This window comes from Haliaeetus albicilla, chromosome 22 (assembly GCF_947461875.1).
Source record: "Haliaeetus albicilla chromosome 22, bHalAlb1.1, whole genome shotgun sequence".
Taxonomy (NCBI): domain Eukaryota; kingdom Metazoa; phylum Chordata; class Aves; order Accipitriformes; family Accipitridae; genus Haliaeetus; species Haliaeetus albicilla.
The window spans coordinates 25238915-25259446 of record NC_091504.1 but is presented as its reverse complement, the minus strand read 5'-3'; the positions used below and the strand labels follow the sequence as shown (position 1 = coordinate 25259446).

Below are 20532 nucleotides of genomic sequence, written 5' to 3'. Positions count from 1 at the left end.
TGCCACCTCCGCTTGTCTCACCGGCATGCAAAGGGTTGCTCCAGGCTCTGGAGAGCAAGGCAGCAGCATTCAGAGTTAAGGACAGCATTAAATTTTTCTGCTGGATTATAGAAGCAGCACCCAAACTGAACAGCAACAAGACCAAGCTGTAAGAGGTGGGCTCGAGCTGATGCACGGCCACTTTTCCATCCAGCTGCACCAATGCAGTCCCTGCATCCACGCGTGCACCCCCAGGCGGCTGGCACACTCCTGGCCAGGCAGCTCTTCACCCCTCTCCCTTCCTTAGGATCAGTTGTGTCCAGTGACTAAACCCAGCTCTGGGGGCAGAGCAGAGCGGGAGCAGAAGTGCCGCACACCCACCGGTGTCGGTGGTGCCACGAGGCCCCTGCAATCCTCTCCCATCTCTCTGGCCGGGGCTGCAACACCTGCCTCCTCTGGCATGCAAAATAATTCGGCTTTTGTGCCATGGCAAACTCCAGCTGCCATCCCCCAGGAACCAGATTTCTCTGCAGCACCCCTTCTCACAAGTGATGGCTGGTTTTATATACAGCGTTCATCACATTGCTCAGAAAAATCATCTGATCATCAAGTTATTCACCCAGCCCTGCAAGGAGTTCCATTTAAATAACAATGAGGCTCAGTTACAGACAGCAGGGCTGATCCGGCTGCACAATGACTTCTTCATTAAGCTTCCCCTTGGAGGGCTTTCCTCACAGCTGAGCCATTAACCTCTTCCCTTACAGCCGCTTTCTGCTGCTGACACCCAGCGGGTCCTGCCCTGAGCCAGCAAACCCTCGGCCCACAGAGCCCAAACGGGCCCTGCTGCGGGTCAGGGATGCTCCGGAGCCTGTTTCTTCACAAGTCTATCACCTGGCTGCCTTAAATCCTGGGAGATGGAAATCCTCAGATAGATGTTCCTACAATGGCTTTGGCCTTTGTCCACCCCCAGCTTAACCAGGCATCGCTGCTGGCATGCCCTCAGCACATAAATGCCTTCACACAGATGCTTCACAGAAAATCGGGTGGCTCTTCCCTGCTTGTTCACTCCAAGCGAGCACGGGTCTCATTTGGCTTGTACCGCTGAAACATCACGCTCGTACTCTGCTCCCTTTCCCCCAGCAGCTCTGCCCCTGGGCCTCCATCTCTCCAGCTGGTCTGGTCATTCCCCAGCAAAAACAAGCCTGGGATAAAGCACAGATCTGCCATTAGCGCAGGGTGGGGTTTGCCTTTTCTCACAGCGCTTATCTCATGTTATTTTCCACTGGAGATCATTCCAGCTTGAAGGCGAGCGTGCAGGCGAGAGCTGTGGGCCAGGCGTGCCGGGGTTCTGCCTCGCTGTCCCCCGATGTCCTGCCGGCCGCCCTCCCCAGCCCCGCAGGTGGTGGGAGTGTGCCCAGGCACTGCAGCAGAGCTGGTGGAGGAGAGGTGCAGGGGAGGCTCGCGGGGGCTTTTCAGCTGGAGACATGGGTTTCCCTCCTCCTTCCCCCATCCCTGGCACTCTCCTTGCTGGTGTTTTTGCCTTCCCAGTGGCCTCACCCTCACAAGCCCATGCACACACAGATACAAACACCCACCACCGCTCAGTGCCGTTACCGGTGAAGGTGGTGGGTGCCACTGCTCAGATGCCACTGACCCCTTCCCGCGGTGCTGTGCCTGCCGGGGTGGAGGACCCTGGCTGAGCCCACCCCAGGTAACACGTCCCCCCGCCGCCGCCGCCGGCTGCCGGGATGTGGATCCTTATGCACGGGTCTGTGTCACCGGAGCATAGCCACGGCCCAGGCATCTGACCTTCCCTCCGAGGACCGGTGACCCCGGGAGCATGTCCGCAGCTTTACCACTGACTTACTGCTGCCATCTTCAGCTGTGGCATCGTGTCTCTGTAGCTCCGTTACTCCTCTCCAGCCGGGTCCAGCAGCGTTAGTGCAGGCGAGGGATCTCCTCTTGGTGATGGCTTTGGGACTCCAGCTCTAGAGCTACAGACAAGCTGGTCTGCTCTGCATAGTGTGGGGTACCGCGAGACCTCCTGGTACCGCTCAGACCACAAACATTTAAAGTTAGACAAAACTGTGGAGGAAAAGCAATGAAAAAAAAATTGAAAACAGAGAACAACCTACCTGTTGATCAATTTCCAGAAATATTTGAAAATGTTTCACCAAAAAAAAACTGAAAAAAAAAAAAATCTCCCAGAAAGACTTGCTGCTTTACTAATTTAGAAATCAAAAGAATTTTTGAATGGAAAACATTTGCATGAGGTTTTCACTCCTCTCTAACTAAATAACTTGGTTTTGGTTTTGGACAGCAGCATCTCAGCTGCTATTGGGTTTTGTTTACCCCAAGGGCATCCCCCCCCCCGGGCGGCAGGTTGGAGGGATGTGGGTGCCAGGCTGCGCTGGTGTGTCCCCTGGGTCCTGCCCCAGCAGCTCACACCACCAGCCCCAGCGAAGAGAAGGGGAGGGAGCTCAGCACTGGCCGAGTGGGATTTTTCTGCTGTAAATCGCAGCAGGTTGTTTTACTCCATGAGCTGTGAGGTTTATTTATTCCTCCCTTACGCTTGCTCATCTGTGTTTGTTAGCCAGATCGTACCAGTTGCCATCTGGAGGAAGCTGTAAATTGTTTTCTGGCTTTTCCCTACCGGCCGTGGCTCCTCCGGCTCCTTCCTGCCCCTCTCAGAGCTGGGAGCTCTGCAGCACCCGGGAGCCGGCGGATGTCGGTTCTGCGGTGCGTGGCCCAGCCCCTGCCCGTGGGCTGCTGGAAGGGCCACGGAGACCCGGGAGCACCAGGTCCAGGGGCCACAAAGCATTGTAGAAGCTCCTGTCTTCAGGGGGATTTTTGCTTGTTTCTGTGTGTGGATGCCAGGCCACGGCCAATCCACTCCCTGCGCCCAGCCCGGGAGCTGCTGAAGTGTGCTCAGGTGAAAATAATCCTCGTCACTGGCGGTGGTCACATTTGCAACGACAACCGAGGGGGGTCTGTGCTCCGCCAGCAGTCTGAGCCAGCCACGTTCCTCAGCTCTCCCTCTAGATTCCTCTTCCCAACGCCTCCATGAAATCCAGTTGCTTCTGCAGCCCCGGGGCAGCACTGGGGCCTGGGGACAACGGGTGAGATGTCACCTGGGCTTTCTCAGGCATCCTCCCTGCTCCAGGGCCGCCCGCTCCTGGAACGAGTGGAAGGTGAAATCCTCCGCGCTCCCGGCTCAGTCTGGACCGCGGCCATGGGGGCCTGTGAGCGTCTTTGTAAACGAACAGTTGGCGTGTTAAGGGCCATCCTGCCACTTCCCCCCCACGCGATTCATTCGAGGTGGAATCTCCTCCCCCGCAACGACTTGCTGGACTGTCAGCAGGTATCTGAACATAATTAAATCCCGCTGCTTTTTCAAATGTCCTTGGAAGCCTCCTGCCTGACCCCGTTCTGGTGCATCCCAGCGCCGGCAGCGCCGGTGGGGTGCCCTGCCTGCTCCCCAAACCCCGCTGCCCGCGCAGGCAGCGCGCCTTTGCCGGGGCACGATGGCTCTTCTCGGGATTAATGATCAAACGGGGAAAGCTGCTGACCCCGGCTCCAATTAGTGCTGGGGAGGGGAACGGCAGCGCCGGGGACACCGGCCGGGGCGGGGGGGGGGGGAGCCCCGCTGACCCCGGCCCCGCCGCCGCTTGCGGAGGGAGCGCTCCCACCCGGGGGAACACCCCACCCGGGGTCCCCCCCACCCGTGGGAACCCCCCACCCGTGGGAACCCCCCACCCGTGTCCGGGGCGCCCCGGGCAGACGCGGGGTCTCCCCCCCCCCCCGCCCGGCAGCCCCGCCCGACTCGGGATGTCACCGTTCCCACGGCAACGGGAGCGCTGCAAAAAAAAAAAAAAAAAAAGGGAAGAAAAGGGAAAAGGAGCTGAGGAAGCCGCGGGGGGGAGGGGAAAGGCAGCCGGGGGTGGCGGGGGGGGGTCGGCACCCAGAGGCCACCCCCGCCGGGCCGGGCCGGACCGGGGGGTGCTGCCCGGAGCCCGGTGCCCGGTGCCCGGCGGGGGGGCTCTGCAGGCTGCAGCCACCCACCCGGCAGCGTCAGCCCCGCTGGGGCTGGGGGCAGCCGCCTCCCCCAGCACTGGCACGGCGTTAGCCCCCCCAAACGCTCAGAAAGCAAAAATGGGGGGTCGGAGCGCTCTGCCCCGTGCCCCTCTGTGACTACAGTCTGAGAGATTTTCTCCAGGTCTCCATTTTTTTCTTAAATCGAGGCGGAGAGTCCCACCAGGTGCTGTAGCTTGAGAAATAACTCAGGGGGGTGGGCAGCAAAGCGCGCAGAGCTGGGGGCAGCTCCCGGCTAGCGGTAACGGCAGGCAGGACAGACGGACGCAGCCAGGAGAAGCCCGGGTCTGCGAAAGGCATTTTGCAGCTCGGCATCCTCTGCCCGACCTTCACGTGTCCTCTTTTGCAGAGCCTCGCCAGGGCCGAGCTGCCAAACCCGGCCGGCTCGGCCCCCTCCCGCCGCAGGCCTGGGCGGTTTGGCCGGACCCCCGGAGCAGGGACCGCTGGCCCACCTCGCCCCGGCGCTGCCGAGGCTGAGGATGCCCTTTGCCATCATTGGCACCCTGGTCGCAAAGAAGAGGAGGAAGCCACGCCAGCACCAAGGTGCCAGTTACTCTTTCATTACCAGCCAATGCATTTCTTTACCAGCCCTGTGCTTCTCTGTACACTGTTGATCATTTTGATGGAGCATTTGTTTTAATTTCCCAAATGAGGAAGCAATCTTGTAAATATTGTGCGGTAATTAAAATGGCTATTTATTGTGCAGCATTCTGGCTGCTGCCAGCACAGAGTCTGATTAGCATTCCCCTTCCGCGGAGCCTTTGCTCCAGCCCGTCCTGCTGCTCCGGCGAGCTCCTTCGCCCTCGCGCCTCTCGCTCCGACGTCGGCACGGCCAGCGATATGCAGCCAAAGCACCTCCGCGCCTGCAAGCCCCGCTGCTCTGATTCCTCGCTGCTAAAAAACAAATGGAGGTTCGACAGCCTCCAAAAGCTGAGAAACCCAGCGAAGAGCGATAGAAGCTCTTGCTTCTGAAGCAAAACACTCTTCTTGGGGTCTTGCTGGCAGCAGCGGGATCAGCCGCTATGGGCAAATCTCCGTGTTGGGGACAACAGAATAACCCGGGGTCTGGAGGGGGGGCTGTGCCCTGGGGCAGCGATCCCTTTGCCAGCTTTGACCTCAGGTTGGGGGGTTCTGCCTGCTCTCTGCTCGGCCCAGGGAGGAAGGCGCCCGCCCAAAGGCTCGCGGTGGTCCTGCACGGCCGGTGCCCCCCGACCTGCCCTATCACTGCCGGCATGGGAGAAGGGCGCACATCCCGACAAAAGTCCTGGTGAGGGACCGAAGCGTCCCAGGGGAGGGGTGACAAGCCCGCAGGGAACTGCCCTTCTGCTGGGGCTCACAGCCCCGCCATGGGGCCAGGAGGTGGTTTTAGCCCAGTTCAAGAGCACAAGCCTGTGTCTCAGGGAGGGGACGCTGTCCCAAGGCTGGGTGGGCTCCACGCTGCCCACTCCCAGCAGAGACCATGGGCCAGCACCAGTGACCTCCATCATGGCTGACCTTGGAGGAGGATGGGGACGGGGATGGGAAAGGGGCGTGTGGCAGAAATTTCTCTGAGATGGTTCAAAATCCTCCTCCCAGGTCTCCATGGTGACCAGGAGCCTGTGCCATCTCCGGCGCTGGGTGCAGGGCAGGCGGCAGCCGTGCTGCTGGGGAGCAGAGCAGCTTTCCCACCAGGGACCACAGAGTGCTGGGGACACGCCATGGGGTGCAGAGGGGCCCCACGGCCCGGGGAGCTGGACTGCAGGCTGCTCACACACCTCCGCCGCCGGTACTCACACCAAGCCTTACGGCGACGGTCAGGAGTCCCGTGTCTGAACCTGGACTTCCACTCATCACATTCGCATGAGCGCAAATTAGTTACCTGAGGCTTTGCCTTGTGTGGTTTCTGTTTATTATTTCCTCTCCACAAACATTCAAAGTGGCAAACGCTGAAAGAAAAGAAATACTTGGGAATAAACCTCTATCCAAATCCATTTTAAAAACCCTTTAAAATGTAAATCCTTCCAGCTTGAGCGATGCTGGGTAAAGAAACACTTTGGTGCTGGGGGAAGCGAGGCTGAATGTCACTAGGTGTGCAGAGAGGAGGTGCAGCCCCCGCTGCCATGAGCGGCTCGGCTCCCCTGCCAGCCGGGGGGAAGCGGGGCTCCGGGGGTCCCGGGCCCCCACGCTACCCTGTCCCCCAGGCCCCCTCCCAGGAGGCACATTTCTATGCTGGCTTCTCTCCGGGGAGCCCGAGTGGGCTGCCGATGACGGTGAAAAGAAATTAAAGATCAATAAAATGAGGAGTAGAAGCAGAAGCAGAGGGGGTGGGAAGCAGAGGGATAAGCCCCTCTCCCCCCCCTTCCCCTCCGCCAGCCTTGCCGAGGGGGCTTTCCCGCTCTGCCGTGGGGGTCAGGTCTGGGACCGCTTGATCGGACCCCCAAAGCTGAGCTGCGGAGGTCCCCGCCTGCCCCCCGTGAAACACCCTCAGCTCTCCAGCTGCCGTCGGTCGCAGAAGCTCCCGGAGCATGTGGTGGTGATGCTCATTAGTGCTCTTTGCATATAAGCTAATCGGTGGGGAAGCTGCTCTGGCATTTGTGCCTTGTTCTTGGGCAGCAGAGTAAAAATAGCAGCGGAGGCTGGCACAGTGCTCCGGGGTGGCACAGTGGCAAGGGACATGGCACGATGAGGAGGGATGTGGCACAGCGGCAAGGGATGTGGCACGGCAGCAAGGGACATGGTATGGCGGTGAGGGATGCTGCCCAGCCTTGGGGTGCATTCCCCAGCCCCGCAGGCACCGTCCAAGCATAGGAGGGCATGAGCCTGTCCCCATGCCTGCACTGCCTGGACCCCGCTAATGGCACGGCTTTAAAAGCTTCCTCAGAATACATTTAGACTCCCACTCCCTTTACCATCGCCTCGCTCCCCATCTCCTACATACAGATGCCAGCTCACGTGCGGTACCAGCTCCGCACGTCATCGCCCACCTCCACCGTCCCCTGCACCCCCATACCAGTGCCCACACATCCACCCAGCACACCCCAACCCAGCAGCGAGCACCCATGGGAGCTCCCCAAGGCACCAGCACCCGGTGCGGCGAGCAGGGTGCTCCCAGGGCTCACGCAGACACCCGGGAGATGAGCACGGGGAAGGCTGGAAGAGACATGCCGGCCAAATTATAAGCTGCCTTGGAAGCCTTACGGGTGCAGCAGCCTCCCTGCCCGCTCCCTCGGGGCTGCCAGCGGTGCGAGGGCTGCAGGAGCTGCAGGAGCTGCGCTGCTCCCTGCTCCCATGCAGCCCCTTGCATGGGGCCGTTGCTGCAGGTGCCCCCTCCCCTGCAAGGCTCCTGTAACACCCATGAACTCCGGAGGAGTCCAGGGGCTCCACATCCCTTGGCTTTCTCATGAAAGGTCTGCAATGCTCCCCCAGCCCTGTGCTGGTGTCGCCGCTGCCCTGCCTGCATCTGGATTTTATTGCAATTTGTGGTTTTTGAAAGTTTTTTTTTACCTTGGCTGGGGCCAGAGTCCTCCAGTTTGCTCCCACAGGCGGGAGGCAGCCAGGGAGCCGAGGAGCAGGTCGGTGCCCTGGGAGCGGGTCCGGCCTCGACCGGTGGGCGCTGATGAGGGGCAGAGATACCGCTGCCCCCAGCCATCCCCGCTTGCTGCTGCCTGCATCCGCCCTCCACAGCCACTGCGTGTTCTACCCGATGGACAAAATGAGCTAAAAGAATTAAATCACCTTTTATTTTTAAGGCTGTGATTTCTCCAACAGTAGACGGGCAAAGAAAACCTTTACAGCAGAGCAAAGTGAGAATTCCCAGACACTCTCACGGGGCATGTTCCAAAAAGCATTCATCCATCATACTCCGCCGCAGCCACACTCTTGGCATCTTGATGTGCTGCCGCTGCTCGGGGATGCTGCTGTTTTAAGAGGAGGCTTTGGGGGAGCACGCTGCCAGACACCCCTAATGCTTCTGAGGGGAGAATTTCGAAGGAAAAAATCTGAGGTTCCTCCTTTCCTGGACGGGGTCAAGGGTGGCAGGCGAGCGGGTGGAGGGGAACAGCGAGGTCTTGTTCTGTCTGTGAATGAAAAGCCTTTTGTGAGCCCGGTGCAGTGGCACGGGTGGGGAAACATCACCCGGTGAGGCTCCACCGCCGAGGAAACAACCGCCACGGGGCCAGCATGGCGCGGCGCCTTGCTGAGCTCACGGCCCCGGTGATTTCTTCTTGTTATAAGAGCTGTTGTCTGATTATTGCTAACGTGTGGAGGTATTGCTTTTTCAGCCCATTTTTCCCTGCCGCCTGGACTGTCCCTCTCCTGGAGGTGAGCTCAGGGGTGCTCAGGCACCGGTGCAGCAATGGAGCCAGGTCTCCTGCAATAAGGGACTTGGTCCTGCAGTGTCAGTGTTTGGGATCCCAGAAAGTGGCCTGGGAGAGCAGAGCTCCCTCCCGGCTGTTCACCCCTCACCAGCCCGGGAAGGTGCCAGCCCCTCGCATGCAGCAGAAAGGAGAAGTCACCCCCCACCCCCAGACATCGGGGATGAGCTGCCACCCCCAGCAGGGACCAGAGTGCTGAGGCAGGGCTGCACAAAACCGTGGCCATGGGACATTCCCAGGCAGGCTACAGGGCTGCATCCCACCCCGGCTCTGTGGAAACAGCAGGGGGGCAGGGAACCCCCCCCGAGCAGCCACGGCCCCGTGTCACCGAGCTCAGGGCTGAGCCGTGCATGGGCAGCGCATGGGCGATGTCTGCCGAGCACTGTGCCAGGGCCAGGAGCATCCTGGGCTGCACCTCGCTGCCACGCCGGCTCCCCATCGGAGCACGGTGCGCTGCCCCACTGGCCGTGAATTCCCTGTTCCCAGTGGGGCTTCAATGCGGTGGAGCCAGGCAGGCCTGTGAGCTGGGGAAGGAGGGAGACTCAGCCGAATTAACCAACTCATTAATTCGCACATTTGCACGCTGCGTATCAGCTATTTCCAGCGTGATGCTGCTGCCAGCGGCTGCATCCCACGCAGCCACCAGCCAGGGTGGGCTGAGCCGCCCCCACCAGGGACCGGGGGATCGGCCACAGGTCGGGGCGCAGGGCAAGGCACGAAACGCAGCAAGAACTCCTGCGTTGCCGGGGGGGTCACGCAGGATGGGCAGGAGCCCGGCTCAAATTGGGGCCACAAGCCATGGTCGGGATCATCTGCTGCCGGACATGAGCTGCAGGCGAGCAGCCCGGCTCGGCGGCTGTGCCGCGGCACTTGGATCTTCGGCGAGAGCCTTCGGCCGTGGACAAACGCGCGGCTGTTCCCTGCGGGTGGGCTGGCACCGGAGAGCCCCACCGCAGGCAGCAGTTTGGCGTTCTTCCCCTGGTCAATGTTTAACCAGAGTATTTATCCAGAGTGAAAGAGCTGCAGTGTGAGGCCAGGAGGGGCTCGGGCAGACACAGGGACAGACAAACGTCCTTCTGATGCTGTTCCCGGAGCACACCCTGATTTTTTTCCCTGTGTCCCCAAAGCGCTGGCATCAGCCATGGCCGATAGCACCCGGGCGAGCACATGCACGAGGTCTGCAGAGCCTTTGGCGGCTCTTGTGTCCCCAGCGGTGCCCTGGGCTCCCCCCGGGCTTTTCATCACACAGGGGTGTGAGCGCTGGTGTCCTCACCAGCCCCAAACCTCAGTAATTACCTCTCCATTAGGTCCAGGTGCCCACAGCATCGGTGCCCCAGGCCCACCCTGCTCCCGAGGGGCATCTCCATCCCAACGGGTGCAGAGAAGCTGGAAAACACCAGGCAATGTCCCGGCTCTGCGGCAGATCCACGTGCCGATAAAAACATAGTGTAGACCCATGGCCAGGCCTGATGCAAGTTTGACTGAACGGGAATGAGATGTATTTTATGTCCTTAAAGCACATTAAGTGCTTGGAAGTTAATTGGTATTTAATTAGCATAAATTAAGCTCTTTAATAACAAAAACAACGCAGTATTACAGATGCTTTATTAAAAGTCACCCTGACAAATTAAAAATGAACGTGCTGAACGCATCAACAGCAAAACAGGGAAGCACACGCGGCCGTGCGCGGGCCACCCCCCACCTCCTGCCCCCCTTGCCTGCACCCGGGGACCGCGAGCAGCGCTCAGCAGCATCGAGCAGCGCTCAACAGCATCGCCGCCCCGGTGGGACCGCAGTCCCCCAGCCCACCTCGCCTGCACCCGCTGGGCGAAGGGCCCTGGAGCCAGGGTTCAGGAGGGAGCTGGGATGCAGGAGGCAGCCAGCCCTGCACAGAAGCAGCTGCAGCCATAAGCGTGTTTCCTGCGGCGTTGCAGGGCCGTGCTTCCTCTCGAAAGGGGAAGGTGGGTGCCCGTTGTGCCCAAGTGTGGCAGCTGCAGAGGTCTGCGCCCCGAGCAGGGGCCGGGGCAGGTCAGGTCCCCCCAGTGGCTCCCCACAGCCCGCATCTCCCACCAGCACCCGCTCCCGCACCCCCCCCCAGGGTCCCTCTGGGGAGGAAGCAGCGACTTTGCTCCTTGTTTGGTTTGGCATTTTTTGTGGCGTTGCCATGACAACCGTCCTAGTGACATCTTCATGCTATTTGTCTCCTGTGGGTTGCATCATTTTCCTTCCTGAATGAGCAGCTGCCTGCGCCCCGGCTCACCTGGGGCCCGTGCTGCCCACCGCGGGGTACCACGTCCCCCTGTCCAGCCCCAGGAGAGCTGCCTGCGGGAAGGGATGCAGGCAAATGCACACGCCCTGAGTCAGGGATGCTTTAATTCCAGCTTTTCCTCACTTCAGCATCTCTACAACCTTGTCCTTTTCTAAAAAAGAATGCATCGTTGTATGTGCGTGCGTGCATGCCTGCATGTGTGGGTCACCTCCTGGGCTGGGAAAATAGAAAGCAAGCTGAAAATAGAGAGGTGACATTGTGCGGGGCTCTGCCAGCCCCACGGGGACATCAGAAAGCTGGGAACGTCCTCCCTGCCACAGCAACGGCTTTTCTGCCTCTGTGTGGAGCAGCCTGTGAAAAGAGGTAGGAAGCATCTGCTTTACCCTGGGGGTTTCCTCCAGACCCACTGGCAGCAGGAGACGGGGAACAGCCGGAGCCCAGCACAAGGTCCTGGCCCTGCAAAGATGCTATTCCTCCCGCTTGCAGCAGTCTGGCCCTCTCCCACTCCTGTCTCCCCCTGTTCTCCAGCCCCGTTTCCAGACTGGTGCCCTGGGTGCTGGGCTGGGCAGCCCCATGAGGGGGGCACAGGCCCCCCCAGCACAGCCCCTTCCCCAGAGGCACCTCAGAGCTGCTCCTGTAGGGGCTGGGAAAGCAACAGACGTTGCCCAAGTTAAAAGTTCACAGAATTAGGAGTGACTAAACCCAGGTAACTTGAGGGGTTCCCTGCTAGGGCTGGGAGTACTCACAATGATGCTCATGTGCCAGTTTACCACCCAAGAAACCCTTCGAGCGGTGAGGACGGGGTGCCTATGAGTCCCCCCGCTCCCACCCCGGTGGAAGCTGGGGAGTCCGCACGATGAGTCAGGGCAGAGCTACCGTAGGGGACAGATACCCGGCTGACGTAAAGCTGCTGCGCTGGCTCCTCTCCCCCTGCCCACACAGCTCCATCATTTTCCTTCTGCCAACTCCTCCTGCTTATGGCAGCAGCTCCCTCCGCCAAGGCAGCCCCCTTCCCTCACCCCCCGGCCCCCAGCACTCGTCTTCTGGCAGGGGAGGGACGGACCCACCCTGAGCTCTCGGTGGGCGCATCACCCCGACCCTCCTGATGCCAAGAGGGGCCAGAATTCGGACTGCCCCCAAAGCTCCCTTCTCCCATCACCTCCTATGTGTCAGGCTCTTATGGGGCAGGCCACAGGCAAGAGCTTGCTCAGCATCATCCTGGAGCCGTGCGAGGGACAGGAGCCGATCCACAGCACAAGCCGTCAAGCGGGCTCCTGGGGAGGACCATCCTGCCATGCTGGAGCACAGGCTCCCCGCGGGCTGGATGCTGAGGAGGGAGCTGGTGGAGAGAGAGCAGAGATGCTCGAATTGAGACAAATGCAGGAGCCAGTGCGGGGCAGGGCACGGAGCCTCGCAGCACCCACTGTCACATTTGGGGCTGGGGAGCTCCCGCAGGTGTGTGCCAAGGCAGAGGGAGCTAGCTGCATCAGGCCTCGGAATTAATATTGTCATGAAGAAGTTAGAAAGCGATTAGTGTCAGCACTAGCGAGCGATATCACACATTCCCCAGGCAGGGCTGCTCGACTCAGCTTCTCGCCACCTTGGCAGGATCACAGCAGGCTCCTCACAGGGCATTTGGGAACCAGCAGCTCTCACTCCCTGCCCCAGAGAGCTGGAGATGCTCCCGGAGAGCAGCCCAGCACCGGGCTGTCAGCCACTGCCACACACACTGGACCACCTGAGCAGGGGAAAGTGGTGCCCACCCCAGAGGGCGCAGGGCTCCCTGGCACCGCAGACACCCAGGCACAGCCCTGGTGGGACGGATGCTGTGCATGACCGATGCTGGGGGAGGCCCGGACCCCACGGGTGCTGCTGTGGGTCAGAGGATGCTCCTGGCAAGTCCGTCCCACAGCCGTGGCAGGGGCTGGCAGAGTGGGGTGAGAGCAGTGCTGCCCGGCCCTGCTGCCAGCGCAGGGCTGCCTGGTTCAGCTGGGCTGCTTTCCATCGTCCCTGCAGCGTCAAGTGAACCATCTCCTGAGCACAAGCTGCCTGGGAGATGCAGAGGGGAGGTGGGATGGCGAGGAGCAGGAGCAGGGAGCTTCACCGGCAGCTGTGCTGAGCCGCACCGGCCGCCCGCGGCAGGTCAGCAGCAATGGCACGCACGCAGCCCTGCATCTGGCATCACTTCAGGAGCAGGCGGATGGTCCGGTCACCGATCAGGAGCCTTTACGGAGGTAAAAGAGAGAAACTCAGGGTTAGGGGTTTTTGCCATTGCAAGTGTGCATCAGAAACCCAGCAACAGCCCAGCCTGAGCATGGATTCGCCCCGCACAAAGACACAGATGGAGCAAACGTGGATTTGGAGACAGGTTGAATCTTTGCTGTCGCCCTGTCCTCCTGGGAAGGAGAAGGGAAAGGAGTCTCCAACCCTTGGCCATCTCTCTGCAAAAGCAGCTGCTTGCAGCCTTGACCCAGGGAGCAGGGAACAGCCCGGGCAGGGAGCAGGGAACAGCCCGGGCAGGGAGCAGGGAACAGCCCGGGCAGGGAGCAGGGAACAGCCCGGGCAGGGAGCAGGGAACAGCCCGGGCAGGGAGCAGGGAACAGCCCGGGCAGGGAGCAGGGCAGAGACCCTGGGGAGGTGGCAGGGTGGGAAAGGGGGGGTCAGCCAGCACGGCTGCGCTCTCCTGACCGCTGCAGGCACCACGTACCTCACCAGCACGCCGACAAAGAGGGCAGCGACCATGGGCCCTACCCAGTAAACCCAGTGATAGTCCCAGTAGTTCGCTACCAGAGCTGGCCCAAAGGCTCTGGCAGGATTCATGCAGGCTCCGGACACGCCACCTCTGAAAGAGGAACAAACCGGCTGCATCAGCCCTGTGGGACACGACACCGGGACCTGTCCCCCTCGCTGCTGGGACAGGGCGATGCACAGGGCTGGAGGCAGCAGCGTACCCCTCCTGGGGCTCCTTGCCAGGGGTCTGGCCCTGTTCTGGGGGGGTGGCAGGCTTGGACCACCCGGCCCCCATCCAGGCACTGCTGCTTGGTGCCTGGGGACAGTTTGCTTTTGCAGCGTAACGATGCCCAGACCCGAGCGGCTGCAGCGCAGGGACCAGCTCGACCCGACAGCCCATGGTGGCTGCTCACCAATGGGCACCTGCCTTCCCTCACCAGCGTTTGCAAGATACCGGGAAAAACCTGGTGCGGGGTGGAAGCATGAGTGCCGAGTCTATTTTGGGGCTTACCAGGAGCTGGGCTTTTAAACAGGGGAAGCTCTGTGCCACACGTAGGTAGCGGAGTGGGGCAGGAGAGATGATAGCATTTAGAGATTAAAGAAAACTGCAACAGATAAATATTTGCACACGAGGTTTGTGCAGCATTTAAATAAGAGCTCTGAATCCCGCTAGAGGGGGTGCTGCCTTAACTAAACAACCCATTAACATTCATAATTGTGTGCACTCGTTATCTGATCGCCGTGGCACAAGACCCAGGCTGCTCGCCCGGAACGCCTGCCTACGCTGAGGCCGCGCTTGGCAGCGTTTCCAGCAGCCGCGAAGACACGCAGCGAGGAACGGCTCCCGAAAAACCCTCTCCTGTTTGCTCAGGGCTTCCTACGACAAACACCACCCGTGCGGCCCTTCGGTTTTATCAGCCCATAACAGGTTCTTGTAAAAGCTGCTCTGGCTCAAGTGCCACACGCTGGGCTCAAGCCGACGGCCTCTCCTGCACCCAGCTGGCTCGCTCAGCTCTCCCCAAAAATACCAGGGGGCCAGTGGGCTCATTTGCCTGCCTGGCGTGCTCGGCTTTCCTCAGTTTCCCTGGCCAGCAGGTCCTGTGCTGTGCTGCGCTGCAAGGGGGCACATCCCATCCCATCCCACTCCATCCCATCCCACTCCATCCCATCCCATCCCAGGCACCGGCACTCTCTCCTCCCTGGTGCAGGATGCAGCAGCCGCAGCGCCGGCCGGGGAGGGAGCAGGAGAGCCCTGATGCTGGGTGCTTAGAGCTGCCCCATGGGCTCTGCTCAGCCAGCACCGCAGGGAGCTCTGAGCACCAGCTCCGTCCCCGCAGCCCACGGTCCCATCCTGACCCCCTGCTCGAGGCACCCTGCCCTGTGGAGCAGATGGCACCGGCCGGCCGGTGGGAACGCGCACAGGGAGAGGACTCGGCGAGCTCACCCCGCCAGGATGTCGACCGTGACCGTCAAGCCGATGCAGAAAGGTGCCAGCGGGCTCTTGGTCTTCCCGTTGACGGCGCCCATGCAGACCGCGAGGACCAGGAAGGTGGTCATGACGATCTCGCCCGTGAGGACGGAGGGGATCTGCTCATCAGCTGCGATGCTGCTGAAGGCTCCTCCGCTGGCATTCACGTACCGCTCGCTCGCTGCCACGGCCTGCACGGGGGGGAGCCCGGTTTGTGCTGTCCACGCTCCATATTGTGGGCTTTAACGGGCATATGTGCTCACTGTCAGGACAGCGTGGGCGGGCATAGCATCAGGTTAAAGAGGAGCTAATCTCATCACTTTCCTCCTGAAAGCCAGCCCTAAGCGCCTGGCAAATATAAACTCATTAAAGAAGGCTCTTAGCGTCTCCCGAGATAATGAGCCAGCCACCGCTCTCCGGGCGGGATGAGCCTCACCCAGCTGCCGAGGGGTTTGCGCTGGGTGCGGGCTGGCCGGGTGCTGGGAATGGGCAGCACCAAACGTAAATTAACCTTAGAGCACAGTGCTTTAAGTAGAAGCGCAGGCAGACACGGTGCATGAAAATGGCTGGAGCTGCAGAGGTACCGCGCACCGTTCTGTGCCTAATCAGTGCACCATAGCAAACCTCTGGAGAACAGCTGCCATCCAGGATTAATTAGCCAGGCCCCAGAGCGCCGTGCAGAGGCAGCACCCCCACATCTGCGCGGCACTGCCAGACCCAAGCCAGCGGTGGGGGGCGAGTTGCCCAAGTTCTGCAGTCAGATCGTCACAGACCTGGGAAGAGGAACCGGGTGCCCTGGCCCCAAGAACCAGACAAGCCACACGAGCCTCTAAGCCGTATCCCCTTGTGAGAAATCAGGGCTCTTAATGACATGCAGAATGGATGCACTGCGTCCCCCTCGCCCTCTCCATCACACATGCTGCTGCGGGAGACCCCAGGGCTGGGCAGCAGGTTGGGGCTGGCCAGGCCAGCTCCGGCAGAGCAGGGGGTGTCCCTGCACCCCCCATTAGCCCTGGTTAAAGAGACTCCCCGGGTGTCCATACCTTTGCCAGGCTGGCTCCTATCGTCCCTCCACAGAGCTGGGAGAGCCAGTAAGGAATGAGCATCGTCATGTTCAGCCCGCCGACCAGCCACACGCCCAAGGACACGGCGGGGTTGAAGTGTCCTCCGCTGCAAAGGAGAGAGGACCATCAGCGAGGGGTTCACCCCCAGGGTGGGGTTCCCTCCTGGGGGCTCGAGTGCTGCACTCGCCATGGACTGGAGCCACAAATGCTTTTTCAGTCCTTCCCGGGAGATGTTATGCACTGCAGAAGAGCAAAATCCAGCCATGTCCTTTCTCTGCAGTTACTGCTCCAAAGCAGCAGCATCTTCACACTGGATACCCAACCCCTCCCACGGGGCTGGCAGGGGCAGGAGCTGCCCCGGTGCAGTTTGAGGGACAGGGTTTGGGACTGGGTCTCCAGATACCCCCAGGGGATTCCAGGAGGTGCGAGGAGAAGGGGTCTCTCCTGGCATTGCAGGGTGCTGCAGGCTGCAGAATGCACCAAAGCCCTGCCCGAGGCCCTGGTGCAGGGGGTGGGGGGGGTCCCACCGCTGCCCCCACCCCCAGCGAGAGCTTTGTCCGTGGCAGCAGCACAGCCCGGCCACCAGCGCTGTCTGGAGCAGCTCCTCTGGGGGCAAAGACAGAGGGAAGAAAGTCATTCCCCGTTACATCCTTGTGACAGCCACCCCTACTGCTCAGGGGAAGCGGGGGGGGGGCACTGATGGAGCTGGTACCCAGCTTGGCAGGACACAAGTCCCCGGGACAGAAGGGAAGGGGATAAGCACTGTCGGACAGGGCTGAGGCCACCTCCCAGCCATACCAGTGCTGCTGGACTCTGCTGGGATTTTCAGGGTTTATCTGCCTCTGCTCAGTGTGAACACAGAGGCACACAGGTCTCTCTGCATCCCTGCCTGCTGCCCACCACGGCCCTGGCAAGGGCTGGCAGGAGCTGGCGCTTGCCTCCTTACGAGACCTAAATCATTCGTCTTGAAGACCACATGCAAGACAAACTCAGATACCTTCTAATTAAAACAGATTACCATGAGACATGTGTTAATGAACAGGTTTCATAACCAATCAGCCCTAATAATTGCTGGTGAAGCCGATGAGTCAGAGTGTCTAGGAACTATAATCACATCTTATTCTTCAGCTGTAATTAAAGACCCATCATATGAGAGCAAGAAGTTGTGTTGTTTAGGCCAGCAAACGTCTCGGCCAGACAGGGCTCTGGCTGCAAATACCCTCAGAATGGGTGGGAACTGGGGGGCTAAAGGAGGGCCTGTCTGCAAATAAACCCTGGCCGGAGCACCCACCCACCCGTGGCATGGACAGCGAGCACTCATCCCGAGCCAGGCTCCTCTCCAGCCTCTCTGGACACAAATGTCTAAAACCTGACTTTTAGGCTAAAACATCTCCCTGCACAGGACCCTGAGCCAGCTCCTCCTTGCTTCAGAGCTAACGGGGGACCCCCGAGATGCCTCTGCAGCCCCTCATCACAAAACCCCCCCATGCTGCTCCCCTCGCCCGTGGTTTCGCTGTGCCGAGGGCGTCTGGCTCGGCTCCGCCGGCACACGCACCCCTGATCACCGTGTCCCGACTGCACAAACCTCACCCTGGGGCGTTATCCCTCCTAATCAGGCGCTGATAAATTACCAGTTGGTTTGCTCTGGACTCCAGGGCTCGCACGTGAGCCCAGCTGAGCCACCCTCCCCAGCCGGGGGAGGTTTGTGTCCCAGCCCGGTGTGTGGGGGGGACAGCCCAGAGCCACCCCATCCGTGGGCTGTGCGGAGCCGACCGAAGGGAAGGGAACAAGACTCCACAGGGAGCGTTTCAGCTTCTTCCTTCAGTGTAAATCTGTATCTTAGCATCAAACAACACCTTTTTCAACGAGCAGGTTTGTCTAAATGTTGCTTTTGAGGAATTGAAACCACTTGCAAATGGAATCCAAATTTTTCACCTGAAAATACACAGGGGAGTAGCATACTCGGGTCAAAATGTTTCGTTCTGACATCCTTTTAAAAGGAAACGTCTCAGCTTCCCAAAGGAATGCCTCTATTTCAGCTTTGACTGCTTTTATCAAAAGGGGCTAAAAATAAAGCGTTGCAATCAAAAGCCAAGCGAGCTCCCCCAAGCCCAAGGCATTATGGACAACCACCACCTAAGCAGCCATGGCGTTAACCAAGAGGCTCGACGGCAGCGCAGCGTTGCTGCAGTCACCGATATTTGGGCAGGAAAGATCCTAAAAGCAGTGTGTGGGGAGACGCGAGCATCTCCTCCCGTCCACGTGTGGAAATGGTGTGGGTGCTGCGGCAGGGATCGCAGTGAGGGGGTGCAGAGGGGGTGGCGGGGGGACACACGTGCAGCCCCAGGTGCCGGCCCCCCTTACCTGATGTCTCCCAGGATGGCAATGGTGAGCCCCAGGGCCAGCCCGTGTGCCAGGGCGGGCTGCAGCCTCCCCGTGCCCTCTGCATCCTCGATCACGGAGAGGCAGCCGATGAAGATGAAGAGCCCGCTGCCCAGCAGCTCGGCCACGCAGGGCTGGACGTAGCGCTCGTACCAGTGAGGTCGCGCGGGCTTGGACTGGATGTCGATGTCCATCGCCTCCTTCACTAGGCGGTGACCACGCTCGGCAGCGGCCATGAGCGGGGCTGGAACGAAGCAAGCAGAGCCCTGGGGGAGCCGGGCACGATCGAGGGGATGCTGCAGAGCGGAGGGCTGGGGAAACTGGAGGTGCAGGCTCGGGTCTCGGAGGGGTCTTGGTGCAGGGACAAGGACCCTCGAGGAGCACCCCGCTTGTCCCACTGAAAGGCTGGCAGGCTCCCCTTGACCTGTATGAAGAGGTAGGGGATGGGAGGCTCTAAGAAATGGATTGGATTTGCATTGCTTAAAAAAAAAAAGAAGGGGGCAATAAAAGCTGATAGGCCGGCCCCCAGGAATATAAAAGCTCTTTATCACTGCCGTTCCTTGGTTCAAGGCTTTGGGGTTTTTTTCCCTGTGGGCATTTTTTGTTGTTATTGTCATTGTTTTAATGATTTCTGCCAAGACGCAGAATCTGATTCCTTTCATGTAGATACCCGGAGTGTGGGCACCTGTGTGAAGCCCAGCTGGCCTGCTTCACTGGGCAGCTTTTCCCTGCTTGTGCTGCCAAGAGGCAGCACGTGCCAGAAGGACCACAACATCGCGTGTGCCGGGGCACGCACGGATCCAGCAGTGCCCTGGGAAATATCTTACACAGCTCTGGGGAGGGAAAAAACCACTCCTTGTGAAAAATCACTCCTGGCCAAGAGCTCAGTTCTCTGTAATTAAGTCTAAGCCCAGGCATAACACAAGAGATGAGAGCCCTTCCTGGCATGGTGCGACCGAGAGCCCCGAAATGTGTGTAGAAACAGACACACGAGGTGCAAGGGGGAAGGCTGCGCCCTGGGAAAGGCTGTCTAGAGGCACCGTGCTGACGTGGGGGGAGGAAAACTGAAGCCCCTCGGAGCCAGCCCAGAACTCGGAGCAGTGTCCGGGCTTAGGCATGGAGGGCAGATGCCTCCTTCAAAAACTGCCAGATGTTGGTACCCTTGGGCACGGCAAACACGTGGGATTTAACTTGTGTTACATGGGTAACGCTTAAGGGGCTTTAAAACCTTAAAGACAGCATCAGCATGGAGAGACCTATCATCAGACCTCTTCCTACAGACCCTAGAGACCAGGTAAAGTGACCAATTTGGCTCGAGTTACTGAAGGAGCCTGCCTGAACCACAGTCAAAGCCGGTTCCCCTAAACCTCAGCCCACGTCCCGCCCAGACCTCCAAAAGTGGGGGGTCCGTATCCCCCTTGCACTGCCCTCAAATAAAAGATTGCTGGCGAGGGTGCCAAGGGATCCACCAGCAGCTTTGAAAGTTGACGTTGATCAACCGTTTAAAACAAAACCTCCCCAAACCCCCACCGCACCCCGTAAGGGATCACCCACTGCCCAGAAAGCCAGACCCGAGCCCCAGCAGAGGCCGGGGAGCTGCAGCCGGCAGGCGAGGTGGGGGCACGGCCGGGAGGCTGCAGCCTGGCCGGGGACACTGGCCACCACCACTGCCCGTGCAGCGATGGGCACGGCAGAAACCGCCCCGGCGACACGAGCGCGCGGGTCTCTGCATCGCGGCTTGCGTCGAGCAGCAGGAACGCGCCTGCCGCCTGCGCGGGGCTGCAACCCACCCTGCCGGAGATGAGCGCTGCGGCGTTTCACCTCCTTGAGCAATCGCCCGCAATGTTTCGTGTTTGTAGTGGGTAATTAAGGATTGGGGTTTATAGGTTTTTGGTTTTTTTTTCCCCTCTCGTAAGCAAGGGTAAAGAATGCCAGGGATGTTTTATGATGTTTTCACAAGACACTGGGAATGGGAAGGAAATTTCCACTTGCCTGTCCCAGGGAGGGCTGTTGCTTGCCACACGACAGACAACGGTCAGGCCAGAGCTCCAAGGGAATCCCAGTTCAGGCACCTCAAAATGAGCCTCTGTCAACTCATTTCCCCTCCCGGGAGCATGTTTCCTACAGAAAAAAGGTCTTAGCATCAAGTTAGAGAAATCACTAAAATATGGAGAGTGAGAGCTGGGGTTGGCTGGT

At 60.0% G+C, this 20532-nt stretch overlaps 1 protein-coding gene across 1 annotated transcript; it reads right to left on the bottom strand.

The window, feature by feature from the left end:
- Positions 1-10166: 10166 nt before the first annotated feature.
- AQP8 (aquaporin 8) lies at positions 10167-18780 on the bottom strand. Its single transcript, XM_069810555.1, has 5 exons — positions 18319-18780; positions 15934-16060; positions 14867-15081; positions 13400-13534; positions 10167-12916 (listed from the first exon to the last, which is right to left on the bottom strand). The coding sequence occupies exons 1-5, from the start codon at positions 18570-18572 to the stop codon at positions 12874-12876; spliced, it is 774 nt and encodes a 257-aa protein (XP_069666656.1). The 5' UTR covers positions 18573-18780; the 3' UTR covers positions 10167-12873.
- Positions 18781-20532: the final 1752 nt, after the last annotated feature.